General features: G+C 43.0%; 1 protein-coding gene across 1 annotated transcript in view; it reads left to right on the plus strand.

The window, feature by feature from the left end:
- The window catches only part of LOC127595537 (acid-sensing ion channel 1-like), a 33160-nt gene that overhangs the window by 5582 nt on the left and 2298 nt on the right, over window positions 1–25280 (plus strand). The window contains exons 3-7 of the mRNA XM_052057135.1: window positions 19783–19933; window positions 20008–20135; window positions 23771–23921; window positions 24123–24179; window positions 24323–24476. Of these exons, the coding sequence (XP_051913095.1) occupies window positions 19783–19933; window positions 20008–20135; window positions 23771–23921; window positions 24123–24179; window positions 24323–24476 (641 nt within the window). The remainder of the gene's footprint in view (window positions 1–19782; window positions 19934–20007; window positions 20136–23770; window positions 23922–24122; window positions 24180–24322; window positions 24477–25280) is intronic.

Genomic DNA, 25280 nt, shown 5'->3' on the forward strand with positions numbered 1-25280 from the left:
AACACATTTTAATCAAGATGCAACCACAGTACTATTGAAGTATCATTTTTATTTCTTTCAATTAAAACAGATTTGAATAATAGAAATCCTACAGCCTGCGAGGCATGAAAGTTGGATTGATGGCATCGATCTAGAAATACTGTAGTCGGATTCGATGTTGGCCGCCTGACCTTTGTGTTGAGTGAAGATCCCGCTTCTTTCACGGCAAGTGCGTTGATGTTTGCAATGATTCTGCTACACTTTGTAACGGCTACAACAAATACATTTACCAAAGTACATTTGCGGGAAGATAACATTCAGAGTACTTGTAAGTCTTGTTGATCCGATGTTGCCTTTTTGCTGCTGAGTTCACTTGGCCCCCGACGGTCTTCTGCAAATGTTTACACCTGTGTTTTTCATCTTTTCTATGTTTGGCTCCTCTGCTTCATAGTGGAGTTCTGTATAATTAAGCAGTTGTGGAGAGTAGACGAGTACACTGCGCACGTGACTGAAGAGAGAACTGCCAATGCCAGAGTGAAACTTCAAGACAAAATGGCAACAATAGCAGCCGGAAAAGCAAAGCTACCCTGCTTTTTGCACATTATTTAGAGATCGCTCAAAATAAACAAACATTTTTTTGTTTGTTTGTTTGTCTGAACAGTCTTTGTGAAAGTCCGGCATCTGTGAGGGTGGAAAAAGGTGGTCGAGCCACTGAGCTCAAGCTTGACAGATGTTTGTTGTTTTGGAAGGAAGACACACAACATCTCCTCTTGGACTGATCACGGAAGTGTTTGAGTGAGTGGATGAACATTCACTTCAGAAATGAAGTCAAGGGTGAAATTGGTGGCTTTTAATTGGTGTTTCAATAATTCATGAATTTTCTTTGCAAGTTTTTTTTTCTCCCCTCCTAATTATACCATTGATACACCTGGGGAATGATGTTTCACCATTTGGTTATAGACTGTTTGTTTGTTACTTTATTTGCTACGAGCACGACTCAAAAACTACTTATGGCCATACGATATTTGAAAAGCAAAAAAGCTGTTAGGTATGAGAATGTTTTTTGAATATTTCTCATGTAAAGTTATAGGGGCATATTTTCGTAGACAGTCCCCATGTGCTTGGCATACAAACTGGCTTTGTGCCATGGCAAGTCGACTTTACCATATTTGGGATGTTGCTGTGCCTCACTGGGCGATCTGGCAGACAGAGCTGGCATGTCCCGAGAAGTTGGACTGAACTCCGCATATAAACATGAGCATTTTCATTTTCATGCCAAGGCAAATCTAGTTTGGATGTTTGTGAATTTGGTAGATGACGCTACGCCTCGCTAGGCGTTCCAGTCTATTTAACTGCACACCCCCAGCACATCTGGCAATTTGTTGATCAAAGGTAGACTGCAATTTAGACTAGCTTTTTAAAAGATGTTTTTTGGTGCATATTAGTGAATTGAAAAGAGTCATAGGCTTCTGACCTCCACGGACATGTGTGGTTCATGCCATCGTTAATGCCATTTTTTTTCCAAGATGGCGCCCGAGTAGGCATTCGTTGGCAAGTAATCTTCAAGAGCCTTGCTTTTTTTAATGTTTTTTGTTGTTCTTGTCTTTTGCTTTGTCACATGGTGTTTGTTGTTTCGTCGTGTGGAACTGATGTGGACTGTTTTCAGTGATTTTTGGCCACGGCATTTGTCAAAGGAGAAGAATCTGTGCTTGGTGGTTGCACCTTCTCTGCAGCACGCTTGTACCAGCACTGATTTTGATTGGCAGGAATGTCGGCACCATTTGACTGTCGGTGCTGGACAGCGCCGGGCGCTTGTGTTTTTTGCCCCATTTTGTTCAGTGGAGATGTCGGTGCTGTTGGACAGTCTGCGTTGGTGCTGCTGGATGGATGGCTGCTGAAGTTAAGGATGAGGACAGAGGAGCGTCGGCGCGGAGTGCAAAAGTGTATTTGGAACTGAGAGTCGCTGCTTGGAATTGAAGCGGATTTACATGGGAGGGCCCGCTTCATTAGGCACGGTTTGTTTTTGTTTTATTAATTTATTTTTTTTAAACACCAGGTACCCATAATGATGCAACTTAACCATAGTTTTTTAAATGTGCACTTGGGACCAGTGGTGACTCTGCATTAGGGCATTGGCCACTGTCAACATTGTATTGACCCCTTAGCAGCTACATCATGTGATCACATGAGTGCACCATGAGGAACCGCAAAAGTTAATGATTGCCGAATCGAAGTGGATGGAAAACAGAGCGATTTAGTGACTGGGTAGGATATTTTTGCCCATCTTCCTATGACATTTACCACTTCAACTGCGTCCTGCTGTGGTCACTCTTTTAATCAAATGGCTCACTTTGCCGGAATTCACAACGCACGACCTTTATCATTATGTTATCAATGCCGTATCACCTTACACTGGAGCTGATTTAAAAGCTTATAACAGTCTGGACACATTCATTTTTTTTTTGTCACTGGCTGGGTCCCTGGGATGAGATGCTATGCTCACACTCGAGGAGGACATGATACCTTCTGTGTAAAACTTGCTTATGATGCTAACTGATTTATTTATATATTTATTTTTAATGGAATTTCATTTTTAAACATTCTGTCCTATGTTCGCGCCCGGCAACATGCTTTTTTTTTTTAACGATTTATGAGTGAAATATATGAATAATGACAGAGGAACCGTGTAAAAAACTGATCGGTGCAAACCCTCGAATACTTTGAGGGCTGCCAGTCCTTTCGGTTGTTCGCTGTTATCCATCGCCATCTTTAATCTTCATCAGCATGTACGTTATAAAAAGTTAATTTTGATTTACACCCTTGTCTATTAGTACATCCGATCGCACGGCAAGATTTGACCATTTCGCCTATATCGATAAATGCAGGACTATGTGCTTGCTTGCTTTCCTGGAGTTTCAACGGTTTCAGCGGATGCAAATAGTTCTTTTGCACCCCGTATTAAGGCGGAGGGGGTGTTCCTACGAAGACTGTGATGTAACACGCAAAAGGTGAATACCGCTCTACTCAAAAGCAGTGATGAAACTATGAATTTGATCCAGACAGCAGGTGCAAGGTTGCAGCTGTGGCACTGCTGCGTTTTCTCCTGCCTTTGTGCTCTGGCTGACTGGTCACAAGTCTTGAAACATGAAGGCTCATTAACCTTTTCTTTTCATTTGAGTCAAATTCATAATTCATGTGAAAAACATGCACATACACGAGCAGCCTGGCTCGTGTGATAAAGCCATTCGAGTGGTCTTTGAAGAGAGCGCTGCTCTGCAGAAAATTCCATCTGTCCGCGGCGCAGAGGGAGAGGAGAGGTGCTTCTCCCTGGAGCCGTTTGGGGCTTTAATTTCATTCCAACTCCCTTTGTTGCCTAAATCTGCGCAGAGTTCTCGAGCATGTGCTCCCTGTCAAGACGCCTTTGATGCAATGCATTGGTAATCTGTTCATTGTTGTGTTTGCGTAGTGCTTGGTGAATGAAGAAAGAGGAGTATCCCAACAGACCTTTCGTTGTGCATAGATCAAAAGGAGGGGGGTGGGGTGGGGCGGGGGGCAAGAATGCTGAGTCCGAGATAGGTGGTCGACTTGCATGTTAATTCAAGTCAGCGCTTCCACTTTGAAGGCAGAACCCAAGTCAAGTACAGTATGTAGTCCAAGTTTCAATTTCTGTCCCCCACCCAGCTGACTGACATGAAGCAGCATGGCTGCAGTTCACGCTTGGTGATGGCACAGTTCAATTAGTTGTTTACTACTGTACAAAATGGATGAGCTGCCTGATTTTGGATAAAATGTCAATCTCAACTCCAAGTCGATAGTCTGTCAACTTTTGCTTTTGTTTGTACTGCCAGCCCCAAATCCATTTTTTAAAAATGTGAATAAACACTAAGTTACTTGAGCTGAGGATTGAAATTAGCCCAGGAAAAATGCCTGTAGTTCTTCAAAGCAAGCGATCGTTTGTGGTTTTCATCTGCATATTTTGCTATTAAGTTGATGAAATCGACTTGTTTTTCTTGCCAAAGAAATGAACAATGATGTTTCTTTTTTTTAATCATTAAGAAGATCTTTTGCATTGACAGAGACATTACTGGCATCCTCATTTTTTTTAAATTGCCAGTGTACTCGCAGCATAATTCTGAAGCTGTCGCTTTTGAAAAGTGGTTGCTCCCCACTGGCTCCGTTTATATTTATACAGACCATCTTTCCAGTTTATTTTTGCAATTGTGATTCTGCTGGAATTGCTTTCATTAATAATGTCAGTAGTGTATGCTACAAGACAGGTTGCTGTTTTCCTATTAGATTCTTGAGCTGCTCCGGCATGAGGTGAATCCAATGGAGCTTTGCCACAAAGGCCAAATGCTGTTTGCCGCAAAATAGTCAGCCGCGATGAAAAATGCATTCTTTGCGGGTGAAATCAAACCAAAGCTTTCATTTCAGCGCCGTGATGGTTTTGTACACACTCGGCGTGTCGCACAAGTCTGGCTTTCAGTTTGAGTGCTCTCAAGCTCCAAGTGTTTGGCCCCAGTCGGAATCATCTTCAAGCATTTTCCGGCCATTTCTGCCATTGCTTGGAGCCTGAAATGAACCGCAGTCCTTGGAGAGCGTGGGGGCGCTACCATAACACACAGGCTTTTATTTCCTCAAGATTTGATGGCTTGAAGGGACAGTTGGCGTGCAGCCCACCAGCAGCACTGCCCGGCAGCTTGCGGGTCAGCACAGCTGCGTTTCCCGGCCCCTGAACATGCTAGCACACCTCGGACGTTCTTTTTTTTTTTTTAATCCTCATTCTGTCCCCTCGTGCCCTCTCCCATCTTCAGTCGTGTTCTGCATTCCTACTTGGGCTAAAGCCCTGTGCACCGAATCCCTCACGTCAGCCCCCATGGGCATGACAATCCTCATTATGTTTTCATGTCAGGCTCTTTCCTCCCTTCTCTCTCCCTCACTCTCTCCCATGCCCTTCTCTTTGTTCTCGGCGCTATTGCGACATCCCCTTTTTCAATTAGGAGTTAAGGGCTTTGCACACTAGAAAAATTATTCTGAATTAATTCATCCGTCCGTCTGTCCTTTTTCGGGACCGCTTAGCCTGTTCAGTGTCGTGGGGAGACGGAGCCCTTCCCGGCGGACGAAACCTTAGACATTTCCAAAGCCAGTCCCAGAGACACACGACTCTCCCTGCACCGAAATCCCACCGATTTACCACTACACCATAAGTAACTTTACTCTTAAAAAAGATATGAGGGAGCAATCTTTCAAACGGCCTAGTAAATGTTCCCAGCGTGCTCTTTGGTGATTAAACAAACAAACGCATTTGGCGGATTAAAGTCATATTTGGCCGCCTGCTGAACTATTTATGCTGACCACCAAGAAAGAGTCATCATCGGCTGAAGCAATCTCATTTCCTAAATCAGCAGGTGAAGAGTTTACTCGGGGCTCATAAAGGAAACTCATCTTATGCGCAAAAGTCGTCCGTCAGCAGCGGGACTATTAAACGCCGCAGAGGTTTAAATTTGACTTCACCGAGCGTATTTTAAAACAGCAAATCAGTCAAGGTTTCATTGATTTCTTTGTGCCTGTTAATTAAATAAATACCCGTCTTCAAGTGTTTTTGGTGTGCTGTCAGTGTAAAGTTAAAAGACGTGAAACAGTGAGATGAATGTCAGGAGACGAGATGGCATGGAGATTGGAGTGACTGCCTTTGTGAAGTAACTGGACTGCTCAAGATTTGGGCCTTCGTCCATTGAGTCTTTGGAAGTGACTTGTGACAGCAGTAACATTCTTTTTCTCACAAATTATTTGTTTTCAAACAATATTCAAAGGGGAAAGTCAAACCCTGTGTCACCTGACAAGATTTCCAAGTGTAAAGTGTGAATCGGCCTTTGCTGCCATTATGCAATAGTTTGTTTCCTGACACAATCATCCATTTTGAATGTGTGACGCTTTTGTATGGGCACACCTTAAGTTCAGAGGAGCCAATCAGCGCATCGTTATCGCCAAATAATAACACTGATAATTTTAACAAGCGATCGGGGTAATGCGCAGATTATAGTCCCAAAATATAAAATGTATAATGTAAAAATCACTTTATAATTTATTATTTTATACAATTTGCCGAGGGTCTGGAAAGAGGAGGTCCGGACAGAGGAGGTCGGCGGTCTGGTCGTGGATCACGGTCCGCCAGTTGAGGAAGAGGGGACTAGACCTTCTAACAAAACAAAATTTAGGATCTCAGGCCTCCTAGTTCTTGTTGAGCAATTTGACTATGTCAACATGAACCCTTGTTGTCACGTTTGCGAGGTGGTAGTGGACCCCGGAAAGCAGGCAAGAGGGAGGAGCAGGGTGTACTTGAAGAATTGTATTAAAACACAGAGAAAACTAAATCAGAAACAAACAAAGTTTTGAAAAACAAAACCATGGCTGAAGGAAAAAAACTATCAATAACATAAATATGACAGGGACATGGCAGGCAAACATGACCGATGAGTACCAAACAAACAGCAACAACGACCCGACAGCGGCTTCTATCGACCAACCCAAACCATGCCATTGCAAGAACCCCAAAATTCACGAGCTCATCCAGTTATAGAAACCATACATGAAGTTAGTTGTAAATTTTTACAGTTGCTTAGTGAACCGGAAAATGAGGGACCACCGCTGGCTACTGTTCGACACACAAATGAGCTCAAATGTCAACTCAACTTGAAGGTCCGGGACATCATTCCATGTTGTTAAAAGATGATCAGCCATGCAGCTTCTACATGACTCCAGCTGGTTTCTAGATAGCAATGCTGCTCTGCCCAATCTGGTGTGGGGTGGGGGTGCTTCTTTTTTTTTAAAGGCATTTTGGAGCGAGTGATGCTGAAAATAGCTCAAGTGGTCTGCATTGCTCTGCCCATGGTTTATTTATTTTGAGGTTTAGTGCCGGTGACTGTGCAGGTCAGGGCTCTGTGTTTGCTGGCAAGAGGCTTCAGTGACACGCTGACTGCGGGAGAGCTGGACGACGCCACGATCCCAGCGAGTCACCTCACCTTAAAATCAGCTCGAGAGTTCCCGATGACATAGCGGCAGGATGATGCCGTGTGGCCAACCTGATGAGCTTTTCCTGATTACACCCGCTGAGTGTAACCAAGGTTGCCTCGTCGGTCTGAATTGCAATCATGCCAGGCTGTGTTTCACTATTTCACTCAGTGCGAATGAGAGATCACTTTAATGACATGCAGTAACAAGCCGCCATCTAACAGAGTGGAAGGAATGAAGCTTTGTAACAGGAGAGAGTAAGAACATCGTTGGGGTAAAAAAAAAAAAAAAAGGGCTCTCTCGTTAGCAGCGCAGCCACGCATGCTGTTTTACTTCTGTTTGGACTTTGGGCGAGGGAATAAAAGCTTGCTGTGTTTTTGAGTCCAAACAAACTTGGGATCACTGTTACAAATCCTCCCCATATGGAAAGGTGGCCTGGATTTTATCAGGGTTAGCTTGCTGCAGGAACAGGAGAAGAAGCCATTAACGTCAGAGAAAGCTGAAGACCAAATGTAGGGAAGGGAAAGAAAGAAAGAGCCTGGATTTAGCTGCAGGCGCGTTATCCAGAGCGAAAATATAATTAGGATTTGAATGGGAGGAGAAAGCAGCGCGCGATTCGGACAAAAACGGCTCTCTGCATGTTCATCTGACTGTGGTATCATGAAGCTTTGATTTAATTTATGCAGGAAGGTGCATCCCCAAACCCGAGGTTACATGAGATGTCAATGGGAGCGCTACGGCCAAAGTCTGTGAGGTTAAGATCACTTGGCAAGAGCGCCGCCTGCCTGTCAATGTGCACACATGGAACCAAAGTCACGCGGATGAAACGTCACATGAGCCAGTGGCATCCACAACAACAACAGCAGCCTCGCCAGAGATTAGCTGAAACACTGATTAGTATTTCCTCGACGTGCCCTTTCACTTTTATATCAGCCTCGGCCTGGCATTTCCTCTGCTATTAACAGACTAACCACTGTTTGTCTGGCTTGGCCCGCAGCCTGACTTTGGGCCACTGTTATTTTGAATCTCGTCTCTGGGGAAATTTAAGACATGCCTAGGAAAATAAAGTGGCAGAAGCCATAGTTCACCGGTGGAAAGATGTGTCTTTGAATCCGTGTGTGTATGAGTGCAAGCGCCTGTGTGTGTGTGTGTGTATGTGTGTGAGTGAGTGCAAGCGCCTGTGTGTGCACCTGTGTGTGCACCTGTGTGTGTGTGTGTGTGTGTGTGTGTGTGTGTGTGTGTGCACCTGTGTGTGCACCTGTGTGTGTGTGTGTGTGTGTGTGTGTGTGTGTGTGTGTGTGTGTGTGTGTGTGTGTGTGTGTGTGTGTGTGTAGTCAGGTAGTCGCACTTTAGCCAACGATTTTCATTGTGTTATTTCATTCACAGAATCACAATGCAGGGCTAGACACCTGGGACACATTTTCATGCTGTTAAAAATAAAAAGGTATTAGACAGAGATATTAGTAGACCCGTGGCAACAAAAATGTGTTACAGTCTTCTCAATGGTTCAATTTAAATGGCATTTATCGTCTTTCCTTGGTGGCAACATGATACAACTACATACGTGCACATTCCAATCTGTAAATGCCGAAAACTACAGCCACTGCCATGTGTGCCGCAGAAAGGCCGGTTGATGGAGTGTTTGTGATCTCCATATGGGAAAATGATTCTGTTGACTTTAGAGAAATGCAGTCCTTTCAATCCGCGCTGGCTACATACTCACAGTAAACACGTAGCAATGGCTCTCTTTGCGCATAACGATGGGAAATGAAAGCCATTATTCATGCCGCTTTGCAGCTACGCGAGGCGAAATTGGAAGTGCCGCTTCATGAGCGCTGTTCTGACTGCCACCCAGAGGAGAGGACATCAGTCACGTTTAGCAGGCAGGCGACCACGTTTATAGCAGCGACAGGTCGAACTGGCTTTGCCGTTACTGTATACTCACTGCTGGTCATCGCCTTGAAGCATCTCTGAAAAGTGCAGTGGAGACGAAGGCGGACCCGAGACCAGGTCGTATTTTCCTGCCTACCCCCTTTTTTTAAGGTAGCAGAATCCTGCTTATTATGCAGCTCCAGTCTTCATCTCCTGTGCCATCTCTCCGCCTCAATTACACCCCTGTGCTTGAGCAAGGGAGAATGGCATGGCACTCTGTCAAGAGAAACTAAAAAATAAGGTTGAAGGAAATGCGCGTCACATACCTGAGACACCCTCATGTTGTCGTTTTTGCTCTGACCTCTCTGATGACTCAGTACCGATGACTATTTTTATTTTTTACGTTTCCAAGAAGCTATTCACTTCCGAGGTGAGTCAAAATGAAAAAGGAGCAATGCTACTGAATAGTATTCAGCTCTGACCAATCTTCTTCACTACTGCGGGCCAACAGGGACAAAATATCAGTGCAGACGCATTACAGGCTAAAAAGTTCAGGGGGTGAATTTGAAAGCAAACACACACATCAAGAGATGGATGCTGATGCTAAGTCAGTGTGTCCAAATGCTTGAATTTAAATTTAGAGCAGATGAAGCGGTTGCAAAGTTTCAAACAGGGAGGGAGCTGAGTGATGGCAGTCTTGGTGGAGTGCAAGATTATTGAGCGGCAGGACACACAGAGACATCCAGCTGCCACTCTCCTTGTGGGGGTGCCAAATCGGGCGCATCAAGAACACAACGTCAACAAAAATCAATTGCTATTCAGGAGTGTACAAATGGTCATCAAGAACTCAACCGCAACCAAAGTTCAGGAGTTCAGATTCATAGTCAAATCAAGTGAACTTCTTCAAGGGCTCGAAATGCGTTCCCTGCTACGAACTCGAGAAACTGCGAGAAATTATGCGGTGTGGCATAAGGTTAATTGCAATATGACTAACTTGAGACAGTAACCTGCTTGGTAGTGTATTTAGCAAACACGGCGTTTGCCCTTACACTTTGAAATGACTTTCTCCTCATCCTTGTTGCCTGGCAGCGGGGGAGCGATTGGGCTCACCCAAGTGCGCCTTTTCAAAGTTATCGCCGCCATGTGTTGTCACCCGAGACACCTCATTAACGCGATGAGTAACCTTTGAGTGGCATTCACTGTGCAGACCATTAGCATTAAAAGACACACAAATGAGGAGAATCATGCAATGATACGCTCCATCCTTCTATAAAAAGCGTTCGCTTTCTCAACAGCTGTTTCTTTGCCACGGTATTAAGTGAGTTTACAACAGGAATCGGTACCAAAATTCTCTGGCGGGCTGGGTTTGGCCCCCTGAGGCACTTGTTTCACGCATGATTTGGACTCGTCATGTTTTGAGAGCTTTTCCTGAGCCTTTTAAGGAAGCCAGTCGGTGTGAACATGCTTTCTAAATGTTGCGACAACGTAGATGTGATTGTTAGCCTGAATACATGCCTCATATGCTTCTGCGACACACTGAACGCACACTCTGGCTGTGCGTCCTTTAAAGCTGTGCCTGAGAGTCACACTTCTTCTCTCAAGTATGTTTCTGTCTGGTTACGCTTCATTTTGTTTCCTCATGTGCCCTTTTTGTCACAACCCGTTCTCATCATCCGTGTCCCTTGTGTTGAACCAATCAGCTCCCACAACCCTTTGCATCTTGTCCAGGTGTTTCTCGTTGTCTCGCCACTTTGCTTGTATTTAGTTCCCCGAGTTCTGTCAGTCTTGGTTGGGTCATTGTGAGTATATGTGTGCTCCTGTCATGTTTTGTTTCCTGTCATAGTTTTGTTTGTTACTTTGGTTCGTTGTGATTTCCGGGCAAATTTGAGTACTTCGACTGAGTGTTTTTCCATTGTACTCGTGTCTGTATTTTTGTTAAATACATTTTGGTCAATCCACCACGTTTTGACCCTTGGCTCTTAGCTGCTTTTTGGGGTCCGACAACTACCATCATGCAAAACGTGACAAAGTACTTACTCGTTACTTTTTTTTTCTTTTGTTTTTTTACTAGTACCATTAATGACTGGTACCGTTTGAAAACATCTATTGGATGAGGAGGAGTCCATTTATTTATTTGTTTGTCACACACTCTAGGCTCTGCTTCCGCATGTACTGTAGATGCAACAGCACATTCGCCGCCAAACAACACGGAAAGCAGACAGGCAAATGGTGCCCAGAACACACACGCTGGCCCGGCGAGATCCTTTCCATCACTGTAACAAAAGCCGAGCTAGTTATTGGGCCAGCAGAATAAGGGCTGGTGAGGTTGGCTCATTTGCATGAGAGAGGTCAGCCCCGAAAGCGCCTTCATTTCCACATATGACATGTAACTATCGTTTTTGATTCTTGCAGTATATATGGATGAAAACATCATGTACTGAACATATGCTATGAAGGTCTCCTTTCAAACATATTTCATTCTGCCTGCCTCAAAGCTACATTGGCCAAAAAGATGACCACAGAGTCCAGATGGTCGATCTTTGCAAGGAACTGATTGAGAAACTGTTCCATCATTCTGTAGCTTCGAGAGAAAAGCTCCAACAAGAGGGAGTCACGCGAGACAAGCTGCAACACGGGCTCACAGCCAAAGTGGAAAACGCTTCGAGCAAAGCAAAGAGACGAAGAGCAAAACTTACAAATAAATAAATAGAAATTTGAAAAGAAAACTGACAGGGTGGACAACCGATTTTGACAGGGAGCACAAACAAAATAGAGAAAGTGTCCTCACATCAAGCAAAAGACGTTAATTCACAAAAGAAATAAAGAAAGACACTGCAAGGGACTGCAAGAAAACTGATAAAGGTGACCCAAGATTCAGCGGGAAGTTGCACCTGGGCCTCTTTTACACGCCACACGAGTCATCTTGCCCCACGGCTTGTTGCCATACTAATTAATTCATCCATTTGCATTAATGGCCATTCAGATGCCATCTCTTCTCTATCAGTATATGAATGTTTGGAAGAGTTTCTATTCAAGCTCGGAGGACATGATGAGTGTGTTGTCAGCAAATTTGATGTTTATTTGCTGTGTCAGTTTAGGTGATATGAGGACTTTCTGTATTATGGGATTTCGTGCATACACTTACTTTACACACTGACCTGCTTTCATCAGCTGAGAAAAGTAGAATGTTGTTATGATTCAGCGCATTAATAAGGGCTAGTTTTCCAGTTGAATTGAGTAAAGGCATCACAGCGCTTTTACTTACTTAGAGTATTATGCAGACTGCTATACTCACCAGATGCCTACTTTTTCGACGTACCTATATTTTGTAATATGACTCCACAAATTCCACAGAAGAGGGCCTCAGAAATTATTGGCAGACACGCAATTTCAGGAGACAACCATGTTGCCTGGTGTCAACTCCAACAAAATGGAACCCCCCCCCCCCCCCCCCCACACACACACACATGATTTCACGATTTGCGCTAAATTTCCTAGAGCACCCATCAGGGGGAAATGGGGGTGGGGGGGATCTCAACAATCCCTGGCATCACTATCACCATGGAAATCTCTCCAAAGGAGATCAAACTAGAGATGCGGTTGTACCCGGCCATCGCTCCACCAATTCGCCTCGTAGGGAACAAAATGACATTTGAAAGGCAGCCCTGCTTTCATATTGCGCCAGAAAGATCCACTGTGTGAAACCAGTCCCGCCTCAACCCACGCAGAGCTAAACAGTTTTAGTACCACCGCTCGGGTGATGAATCATAAAGGTCTGCCCAAAATACACCTAAGAGTCCTCTCTTGCTCAACTAGGCCTACACACTCTGTGAGAGTGTTGCATGCAGCAAGTTCAGAGTGAGTACATTTCAAAGTTTGGCACACATCATCTGCGTTGCCCTTGTGCATCTGTGCATGGTGTGTTTATTTTTGTTTATTTTTTTTTTTAGTTCTGTGACATGCTACCGTATGTCCATGTTTTCATCTCGTCATTGCGCAATCTGTGGGTGACATATTCATATGGCTTTCTTATAGAAGGTGCTCTTCATAATGAAGGCTGATTGTTGTACCGGACAACGCAGAACGTTACCACGACGTTGTCCACGACTTGTTCAATAAATCAGTTTTGAGCTCATTCAGTCTTGCCCTTCAAAGACGACTCAGAGAAAGTAATGACCGTAAATTAATGTCATTTCATGAAGTAGCTATTGTTTAAAGTCAGGGTAAATTACGGGAAGAGCTTCTCCGTCTCTTCAGTCTTAGAGCTCCCGAGTTCAAGTCAAGTATGAGCTGATATGGTCGGTGGCTGCTAGTCAGCTTTGCCCAATTCATTTTCTCTCTCTGCATTCTCTTGATTATACCCTTTCTATTGTCAGACGTGCACGAGAAATAATCCTCACCCACACATACACATTTGAACAGAATTTCAATTGAAATAGAGTGGAGCCGTTGAGAAGAAGACAATCTTTTCTTAGATGCCACAGTCTGCATCTGAGTTGTTCAGTCTTGGAAAAAATGACATCATCTTTTCATTATGGATCAAATTGAAATCAAACATTCTGTTTGCAGTTGCAGAAATCGGTAGACTTATAGCGCGAAGAAAAGTGGCGATGCGCGTGTTTGTGGGTATCGGCAACAGAATTTGCAGGCGAATTGAATTTGTCGCTTGCCTAAGGTGCAGGCAGTGTTGGTTCCGTTTCCATTCAGACCGTTGAAATGTGAGGGTGTCTGTCGACTGACAGCCCAAGCAGCCCAGGAATCGTCTCCTCTGGCATAGTCGGTTGACCAGAGAGAAAGTCGGCAGTGGCTATATTATTCCTTTTTGTTCCAGTTATGCAGGTTCTGACATTTTTGGGGGGTGTTGGCCCCATGAGCAGTGGTACTGTACATTCATAATATAATCGACTTGAAGTTGAAGTGATTATTTCATATTCAGCATCTTTATACTGTACAATTGCATTCATGTCTGTTTTTTTCTTTTCATAAAAACAGCAGTCCTTCAAACATTTTTGTGCCAAAGACCGTTTTCACGTATTTTGAAGAATATGATTCACTTAATCAAGACGTGATTTGGTGTGGTACTTTTTAGTTGTACACCAGTCCTATTTTTTTTCCAAGTAACAGCATGATCGCCTGAGTACCATTTTGGGCTACTCGACCCACCTGTGGTTCTAAACACAAAACAACGTTCAAAGTTTTGCAGTTGATAAGGTCAACCTATTGGCATGGAATCCACCATGGCATTCCAACACACGAACAGGTTAAGAGAGAGATTTGCTGTCTAAACCTCTCCATCACCCTTGAGAAATTCATATTTAATCCTAGTTAACCCCCACTGTCTGCCACCGAGAATGTTGTCAGACATAATAAGGAGATGTCTTGCCTCCGTGACTGGCCCCAAGGCTGTTTATCCCTCCATGTTTACTCAGCTGGCCCTGACAGGGGGTCGCTGCACAGTGGAAGTGCAGCAACAAGGGCCGTTGCTGTGCCTGCGTCTGCCTGCCCGGCATTTTCTTCACAGCGTAGCTGGCGCATGAACTTTGGAAACACGCCTGTTTAGCACGAATGGACATGCAGGAGATTAGTGGGTGGGGAGTGAAACATGCACAGCAAAAGACCAGCAAGTTGAGGCATCCAATGGGAAACGGAAAGACTTGGGGGGCGGGGGGGGGGGGAGGCTGACACTGTGATATATTTTCATTCTGCGCCAACTTCTGAAACTGACATACACCAAAAACAATTAATCTTATGGTTGTAAATGACCAGTCTTGGGAATGTAAATGTTGGCGGCCATCGCGCATGGCCACGTGAGATTTGGTATCATCACATAATCTTCTCAGGATAAATGCTTATTGGATTGAATGGAGTCAGAGCGACAAGTAGGGGACAAACGGCACAAGGGCATTATTCTGCGCAACTACGACATTTCACAGCATTTACTGTTTCATGAGAGAATGAGCGTCAGCAACACTATGTTCAATTATGCTTATCGTGAAAAGGGCTCAAATTTGATGATATAGTCAGATGACCGATGAATCGACCTCATAGTCATTGTTAATTTTACCGTACTTGTTATCATTTACACATTCAGTCGTAACGTTCATGCTTTGGTTTCCCACCCCCATTAAGTGCTCCGAAAGGCACTTTGGATATTTACTTTTAAAAATATGAAATACAGCCATTGATTTGATTTCTAGATCAGTCAAATATACAGTGTGTGGCCTCTGTGAGGAATGTCTTGATGTAAAATACGCCAGAAAATAATTTGAACTGTAGGTAACAGGATGTTGGTCAGTTTGACAACAAATGCATGACTGCTATAAATTACATTTGGTAGGGAGACCTGGCATGGGGAAAAACACTCTTTACAGCATCGTTAAATGTGTTTTAAATTAAGATAAGATCAACTTTATTTGTCCCACACTGGGGAAATTTGCAATAAAAAAAATTAAGACATAAAAAGCTGTTGTATTTGTCTTTTCTACTGATTAAAACTATGTGATCTGATTGCTAAATTGCAGTCTGTTTTTTCCAGCACATCAATTTGCTTTCTCCACAGTTTCACTCCAGATGAACAAAATTCCACTGATTGGCTGTAGCAAGACTGTGGCATGAAGAGCTGATTATGATTGGACTCATCTTGCTGCTTGGCAACTTGTTTGTGCCGTCACAATCTAGACAGTGTGATGAGAGGTGTGTGCAGCTTCCAAATAGAGCAGTGCTATCCATATCTGTAACCATAAAGCCAGCATAGTAGGAATTAAGAGGATTAGTGCTGGCTTGTCTCTTCTATTAACCACAGACATACCGTTGGAAATTGCTTTACATTTTATGCTGTTTTTGTTTGTTTTCAAAGCTTGTAGCTATTCCATCAGAGTGATTCATTGACATACAAACACCTTCATTTATTTGTTTTAATGAAAGCCCCTGCTTTCATTAAAATAAATAAAAGCTCCAAAACTTGACGCAACAGAAAAACAGAGGTCAGTTTTGCATTCCACACTTCAAAAATCAGTTTAAATCAGCTGTCAGATCTCGTGTGTCCCTCGGTGAAATTTGCCATGCACAACCTCCAAAGTCCCTTACGTGAATTCATTTCTCTCTGATGCTTTCATGGCATCATCCTGCACTACTTCAAACATCATTCTAATTTATTGCATTTCTCACGGACCAGATTGTTAGTAGTGTTGAAGGCGAAGGCAGCTGCTCCCCTAACCAACTCCCTGTGGATTAAAGAGCGCCATCTCCACATAATTCTTCAACACATTAGACATCGGACTCAGCGACTCCTTTACAACCTCAACCTTTTTTTAGTTTTGTCGGAATGTTGCCTTCCTTTTTCTCGGCTGACCATCACACCTACAAGTGTTGCAGCAATGATCCAGTCACATGCAAAATAATCGCGCAACGATGGACAATTGTTTTGCGTGCATGCTTTTAATGCTTATTCAGCAATGGAGTTTCCACAGCCTTAAATGTAAACGTTTCAAAATGTGTTTGATGTACATGGACTACAATTATATTATTTTTTGTTTGTTTTATAAGAAACAAAACGAGCCAGTCAGTGTGCGAATTATAATAGCCTACTTGACTCTTTAAAAAGAGAAATGTCAGCTTTATTATGCGTCAAGAAGCCCTCACGATATTTAGAGAGGAGTAGCACTCATCCATACACCCACCGAGTCCCCTCATGTGGTAGTGATAGGTAGTGAGAGGCTGGACCGAGCCTGGGATTAAGATGAGAGAGGCAGAGCGTCTCTATTGGCCTGTGAAATATTCATCAAATGAAGCAGAGGTGGGTGGGGAAGTGAGGCAGGAGATAGAGAGGAGTCCACAGGGGTAAAGAACGCCATGCGTTTCAACACAGGCAAAAAATATGACACAGGAGGTGGTAGAAAGTTATTTTTAATTATTATTATTACTGTGGACAGCTTCTTAAAAATCTGAATTATAGTCAGATAAAGTTGGAGGAGGGCTTTAAATATTGACGTTATGTTGAAGCAACTGCCACCAATTTTACCTTAAGGCCTAAAAGTCAGGCGCAAGTCTGCTGGCCTTCTCACAAAGTGGAATATCAATTCTTAACCTTGAGTGGGACGTTAATAAAGGTTTCAGCCTTCTTCTATTACAACACAAACTGGAATATTTCCAACCAAGCCTGGCAACATTGAGTTGAGCTTCTGAGTTCTGTCTCTTAGGGGTACCAACATATAATAAGGAAATCTACACAGCACTTTTTTTTTCTGCCATGCATACAGTGCAACCAGAGTGTAACTGTGTACCTGTTAGCTACAAATGGTCATCAGTTCAGGTTGTCACCAAGCATACTCTACTTGCTAACCCTTCTAGTTTCCTAGCGAGAGTTCCTCGCGGGGGAAGTGTTCTGTCAATAATGGGTGAACAAAGACTGAACGTTTGCCCCTCCATCAGAGATTTCTGTTTTCTTATTTCAGAACTGTGTATGAAACTGGTAGCGCTTTGCATTAATCAGTCATCAAGAAGTAACTCAGAGAGTCGCTGGTGACCACTTCGCTAAACACTAACCTCTTCAGTATTTGATTGGATTTTTAGAGTTTCCACCTGTTAAGATTTGCTTTGATGAGCACACAAGACACGAAAGGGGAGAAAGTAAACAGTCGCAGGTCAAAAAGCTGAACAGTGGCTCGTTTGCCACAAGGCAAACAAACCAAAAACCACAAGAAAATTAAAAGAAAGATACATCTTCAGTCGATACACCCGTTGGTCTCAGTTTGATCATGAATACCGGTATATTATGGAATAAGAGCACATGACCAAACGATAGTAAGTTTGAGCCCACCAGTCTGTCCAGTCAGTGAAGGTGCGTAATAACAACTCTCTGGGGAGATTTATTTCTCTATTTATTTTAACATCTACCTATTGAGTCTGTGAAGGATCATTAAGTCATTTGCATTTTCATTCTGACTGAGCCTCTAGCCTGAATTCGCTCACCTATGATTTATTTTCTCAGTGGAGTGTCACTCTGTTCCAGCCAAGAATGATTATCACCTTGCCTAGTCTCCAGTCTAATCAAATATTTGAGAGGGATTGGAATGCTGGGAAATTCTTTGTTGTTTTATTTGTTTGTGGGTGGCATGTACTGTAAATTGTTGCGGAATTTGATGCCACCCTTTGAGGTAGAGCCATTCAAAATCATTCCGATACTGACGACTATTTATGGACTGCGTTCCAATGACTGGCACTACTGGGTACAGACAGGACAGGTAATTCATCGGTACAAGTAATGTCCAATTGGGCCAATGTCCGCTCCCCCTTGTAGAGATTTGCCCATGCTGTTAGTTGTGGAAGAAGCATAATATGAGTAAAAGTGTCGCCACTTTGCCCGCACGGTGTCTTCAATCTTCCCAAAATTTTGAAGTGTTTCCATGAACATTAGCGCACTAATGGATGAAAAGACCTCTTTTCACAGTTGTAGAGAGACCTTGTTCACTGGATGGCAAAGTGCATCGAAAGCCAGACATGCATATTTATGTGCATTATGTTGATGACAACAGTGCTCTGCCGGCGGCTTTTAAAGGCACTCAACCAGCAAAACTGGGTGTGAGGGACAGCTTTATTTAGCGTAATTCTCGGATGGCTTGCGTCTGTAAGTTAATCGCTGAATATTGGGAAAAAGCAGCTGGAAAGTACCTGAAGTACAACAACTTTGAAGTCAAATTCACTTTAATGAAAACAATGATCAATCTTTGATGTCAGTCTTTAACACTTCCATGATGTGTAATGCACATGTGCTTTGTGATTTATGCATTCATCTTAACAACCACTTATGAGATATATGCAGATCGTATACTATACAGTACAGTGCATGCTGGATGCTTTTTCACACATAGCATCCCGAGCTATCATCACGCTATTGACCGTTCCACAAGATGTGGCGGCCCCCTGTAATCAATTGTGATGCTGCTGAACATCAGGCACCTGTCATGCACATCCAATTTACCTTTATGCACAACTGACTTATTTATGAGTACCAGTACGTGCGGGAGAACTTATGCGGTGTGCAGCGTTGCCTACACTAGACATGCTTTCATTCTTTCAGATGGGCTGAAGCTTTTCTGACAGCACATTCGTTCTAATCAATCTACACGTGCCAAGTATGAAGCTACAAAGATGCAGCAGATTGTTGTTCATAGTGAAAAGCAGGCTCAATAGTCAGTTCCGAATTTTTTTTTTTTTTAGCAAGAGATTAAAGTGATGGTTTACAATTAAAAATAGCCAAAACCATAAGCAGCAATGCTGGTGTATTGTGAGTGTTTCGCAATGCAGTCATATTGAAGTGTGATAATCTTGAAAATGTTGATTCTTGTCATGGCAGGACTCCCTGCAGCTCCCCACTGCGCTCACCCGGACTATCTCTCACTTTGCATTGCTTCCCTTCCACATTCACGCCTTGTATGGCTGATACCTTAGACTTGCAAAGGCGCCAATATATTTATTGAAAAAAAAGCAGGTACATTGTTGCTCATGTGCGTCCACCTTCAGTATGTTCATTTAGTCACATCCTACAAACCTCTGCTAACATTTGTTAATATTGCACCAATCTTCCTGGCAGGTAAGCTTGGTCGCCATAGTAACAGGAGGTTCATGACATTTGACTTGAAGTGCATGCAAGTAAAAGGAATGTTGAATCACCAGCCAACAGGTCTCGATAACCTCACTTTCCTTGATAATACAAGAGTAAAAATGTTCAGCTTGATTTTCTCGTCTTCCGCCGTCTCCCGTTTTCCACTCCGAAAGGCTCCGGTTCGTTTCTGCATCATCAGCCACAAACGGGGACAAACACTGACACCTGGTGGAACCGCTAAAAAGTGTTTCATCGCTCACCCAAGCCAATTGATGGTTTTGCAGGGAAAAAAACATCTCCCTGGTCTATCTTCTCAGGTCTTCACTCGCTATGGTAAATGCTACACCTTTAATGCCGGCGATAAGGATCGTCCGCCCCTCATAACCACCAAGGGGGGGATGGGTAATGGACTGGAGCTCATGTTGGACATCCAGCAGGACGAGTACCTGCCTGTCTGGGGAGAAACGGGTGAGTTATTGTTCACTTTTTGGAAAGCATTGTGCCTGGGTTGCACTAACACTCCTTCCTTGGCCACTCGTCAGAGGAGACGTCATTTGAAGCCGGAGTCAAAGTGCAGATCCACAGTCAAGATGAACCGTCTACCATCGATCAGCTCGGTTTCGGAGTGGCACCTGGATTCCAAACGTTTGTCTCTTGTCAGGAACAGAGGGTAGTTCCGGATTTGTCTCAGTTGTGTGTCAGATCCAACTGTAATGTTGATCTCCTGTCTCATGTTCTGTAGCTTCAGGCTTGTTTTCATGTATTGTCAATTTTTAAAAAAAACAACAACACAGTTTTCACTATTTCTGGAGGACTCACACATACATACATATATACATATATACATATATATACATATATATATATATATATATATATTAGAGCTGTCAGTTTAGCGCGTTTTTATTGGCATTAATTTAAATGAATTTTAACGGGATTGAATTCTTTCTCGCGAGATTAACGCGGCACACGTCACAAGCGGATGTTACGTTGCTCTATAAATACACCAGAAACAAAACAACAAGCGCGCTGCAGAAGTCCACGCCCATGTCCGTTTTGCCAGCCATGGCAGCGCGAGACACCGAAAACGGATACTTAGAGTTTATGAATGGAAAGTTTACTTTAAAAGTTGCCAGATTGCTCCACTGACAAGACCAAAGTTACCTGTTCTTCTCTCTCTGTGTATCATACAGGTATACGATGTATGCCACTGACGCGATTTTTACTTGTTTGCAACTATTTTGTGTGGAAGGTTACAGCGTTCCGTGTCCATATAAATAGAGCGGGTGGAGCTTCTCTGTGTTCGTGACAGTGACAGTGCACTACAGTGGTAGCGACCTAGCGAAAGTAAAACGTCTCCAGTGTTGTCATCGAACCAAGTGTTGTCATTCGAAATGAGGTCTACACAAAACCGTAGAGACTTCCGCGCAAGAAGGACCAACACAATCAACATAGCCTGACTGTGTTAGGGGGAGTGAACCCCCCGCCCCCGCTCCCCTTTCAGAATGGTTTGCCCCTGCAGCACGGGGGAAGTGCGTGTGCTTGTTTGTACGGCCGGCAGTTTCGAATACAGCGGCACATAATGAACTCTGGTGCCCGGTGTCTCGTTATTCTTCAACAAACATACAGAAACAGACTGCTGTGTTGAAAGCAAACTTGAGAAAAATGAAGTATGCAACCATGGTTTAAATCCACTATAGGCTGGGTACTAGTGTACCTTAGATGTGCACTTTATAATGTTATATTGCTCTGTTTTGATTTCATAAAAACAGCTGTTATAGCAGCTGTTGTGTGACAAAATGTTTTTTTCACCGTTATTGATGGACAGTAATATTGTGTGAGAGATTATGTGTGAATAACTGCACCAAGTGAAAAATGTTCATTCATTCATTCATTCATTCATCTTCCTAACCGCTTGATCCTCACTAGGGTCCCCCGCCTACTGCCCGGAGAAAAAGGTTCATGTAAAATTGAAAATCGAAATTGTTATTTCAGTAAATATTTGCATTTGGCACATAGAAAAGTGATTCATGATTCCATGTTGATGAGAGCATTAAAGTGGGGAAAAAAATAGGACAAAAAATGTTCAAGGAAATTCAGAAACGATAAAAAATGTGCGAGTAATCACAATTAATTTTTTGTTCATTTGAGTTAATTATGACAGTTGCATTTTTAATTAGATTAAATAATTTAATCGTTTGACAGCTCTAATATATATATATATATACACACACATACACATATATACATATATATACTGTATATATATATACATATATATATATAGAGAGAGAGAGAGAGAGAGAGAGAGAGAGAGAGAGAGAGAGAGAGAGAGAGAGAGAGAGAGAGAGAGAGAGAGAGAGAGAGAGAGAGAGAGAGAGAGAGAGAGAGAGAGAGAGAGCAGCCCGGTAGTCCAGTGGTTCAATTCCAGCTCCGGCCTCCATGTGTGGAGTTTGCATGTTCTTCCCGGGCCTGCGTGGGTTTTCTCCGGGTACTCCGGTTTCTTCCCACATTCCAAAAACATGCGTGGCAGGCTGATTGAACTCTCTAAAATTGTCCCTAGTTGTGAATGTGAGCGTGGATGGTTGTTTGTCTCTGTGTGCCCTGCGATTGGCTGGCAACCGATTGAGGGTGTCCCCCGCCTACTGCCCGAAGACAGCTGGGATAGGCTCCAGCACCCCCCGCAACCCTAGTGAGGATCAAGCGGTTTGGAAAATGGATGGATGGATGGATGTATATAAATATAGTAGAGTTGTCAAACGATTAAAATATTTAATCTAATTAGAAATGCAACTGCCATAATTAACTAAAATGAACCAAACATTTATCGTGATTACTCACACATTTTTTTATAGTTTCTGAATTTCCTTTTATATTTCACTTGGAGCAGTTATTCACACATAATCTCTCGCACAATATTACAGTCCATCAACAACAGTGAAAAAAATATTTTGTCACACAAAAGCTGCTTTAATAGCTCTTTTTATGGAATCAAAACAGAGCAATATAACATTACAAAGTGCATATCTAAGGTAAACTAGTACTTCGTTTTTCTCAAGTTTGCTTTGAACACAGCAGGCAGGCTATGTTGATTGTGTTGGTCCTTCTTGCGTGGAAGTCTCTCTACGGTTTTGTGTAGACATAATTTCGGATGACTACACTTGGTTCGATGACAACACTGGAGACATTTTATTTTCAGTGTGTTCGCTAGGTCGCTACCACTGCACCCTGAACTCTCGACGTGCCTCAGTTCACCGTCACTGTCAGACGAACACAGAGAAGCTCCACCCGCTTTATTTACAGTATATGGACACGGAACACTGTAACCTTCCACACAAAATAGTTGCAAACAAGTAACAATCGTGTCAGTGGCATACATCGTATTCGACAAGCTACGTGCTCTTTCTTCACCAGAGGCTCATCAACCTAGTCTCTTATTTCTCTCCCGAAACAGTGTCTTCTCCCGCTTGGTGTATCTTAGCCTTCTCCACTATGTACACTCTCTGTACACAGCTTGTAATGGAGGCTCTCGCTGGCAATCCGTAGTGGAGTCGTTAGACGCAATGCGAATGATTTCAGCTTGAGTCGAGCCATGGACAATGTTGACAGGCTTGCATGCAGTAGCCATACATTTACCGGTAGCTGTGGCTTCAGCAAATTTGTTCTTTGTCATGTCATCCATTTTCTTCGCTTTGAAATGATCCATCGCTGTCTGTCTGAGACGAGGGGGCGGAGTACTCACGTCAGCTGTGTCCTTTGCCATTAAGTGGTATTTCAGACTCGACGTGCTATGATGATAGCTCAGTTTATGACTGCAAAATATACAGGTAACTTTGGTCTTGTCAGTGGAACAATCTGGCAACTTTTTAAAAGTAAACTTTCTCGTGCTGCTGTGGCTGGCAAAACAAACGTGCGTGAACGAGTTAATCTCGCGAGAAAAAATGTAATCCCGTTAAAATTAATTTAAATTAATGCCAATAAAAACGCGCTAAACTGACAGCTCAGATAGATAGATAGATAGATAGATAGATAGATAGATAGATAGATAGATAGATAGATAGATAGATAGATAGATAGATAGATAGATAGATAGATAGATAGATAGATAGATAGATAGATAGATAGATAGATAGATAGATAGATAGATAGATAGATAGATAGATAGATAGATAGATAGATAGATAGATAGATAGATAGATAGATAGATAGATAGATAGATAGATAGATAGATAGTGTGTAGTATCTTTGTTCTTCTACTTTGCTTTAAAAAAATTCCTTGCAATCACTGGTTATGCATTGTTGCAGCTGATATATCTCCCACCACCGTGGGGTGACTGCAAGGTGACACCCATGGACTCCGACTTCTTTGACACTTACAGCATCACAGCCTGTCGTATTGACTGTGAAACACGCTACCTCGTGGACAACTGCAACTGCCGCATGGTGCACATGCCAGGTAGGGAAGCATTCGTCAATGATCGATACGCTTGAAATAAAATGCATGTGAACCTTTTGCAATAAACAAAGATTTCCACATACATTGCTGATGAAAATAAAATCTGATCTTGTGTACATTACAACAGCAGACAGCAGGGCTGGATGATTAGGTTTAAATGGTGAATTTGATTTTGGCTTCCCTCATTCTTTAAAAATGCAGGCGATGCACCCTACTGCACCCCGGAGCTGTACAAAGAATGTGCTGATCCCGCTCTGGGTAACAAAGACTTTGTTCAATTCTGGTCTCGACCCATACACCTTACTGCACTTTATATACATATACATGACCTATTTCGACCAGAACACTTTCAAATAATAAATCTATGATCTTATATCTTGTTTTGTTTTTTTGCCCTCCAGATTTCTTGGTTCAGCGAGATAATGACTTCTGTCTCTGTGAAACACCATGCAACATGACCAGATACAGTAAAGAACTGTCCTTTGTAAAAATCCCCAGTAAGGCCTCTGCTAAATATCTTGCAAAGAAATACAACAAATCTGAGCAGTACATTAAGTAAGTACCAACCAATTTTGAACAATTGGTCTGTTTCATTCGAAAACTTTTGAAATGCGTATTCCAATAGGACGGCTCTCTGAATGCCTGCCCGTCCGTCAACTGTGAAATGAAATAAGCAAGGAAATCTGTTGTTAGCTGCCCATTTCTGAAAATGTGTCCGTCAGCGCGTCGTTCTGAATGTTGAGCGATTGTGACGTCACAATTTGGCAAATATACTTAACACCGCCCCAACATCAAGTTTTTCCTCCGTGACTAGTAAGCTAGTCACGAAGTGATGGCTGAAGTATGGCCAACAGACTTCAGTGTAGCACCGTCAAGGAAAAGCCAAAAGGTAGGCAGCGCTGCAGCATTAGCTGATGACGTTCTCATCGTTCTTGGTTCTCGCTTCTAATAACCAGCGTACAAAATTGTCGACAGGGTGGTGTAGCAGGTATTTGTTTGGGTGATGTATCCACCGTATGCACCACATGCACTGATCTGTACACCCCTTTAGAAGTGTAGTATGGCGGCTTGATGATGAACTGCTGCCTGAGTTAAAATACATATGATGCTCTTATTTTTATCTCAATGGGAGGGTTCCAGGTTCGCTTCCGAATCAATAGTCACTCACCTCATTGTAACAACCAACGCTGTCTTCGTGGTAACAAAAGCAGTTTTCTGCATCGGCCCCAATGTAGAGGGCTAATTTGCATGGGACAGGGCAACCCCCTTAAGTCACGCTTGTGTCAGAGTGACTCAACAAAATTAGGTAAAGAGTGCGCTAGAATTCCTGATCCTTGGCTATTATGGGGAAGTGTGTCA

Source organism: Hippocampus zosterae, chromosome 2, assembly GCF_025434085.1.
Source record: "Hippocampus zosterae strain Florida chromosome 2, ASM2543408v3, whole genome shotgun sequence".
Classification (NCBI taxonomy): Eukaryota; Metazoa; Chordata; class Actinopteri; order Syngnathiformes; family Syngnathidae; genus Hippocampus; species Hippocampus zosterae.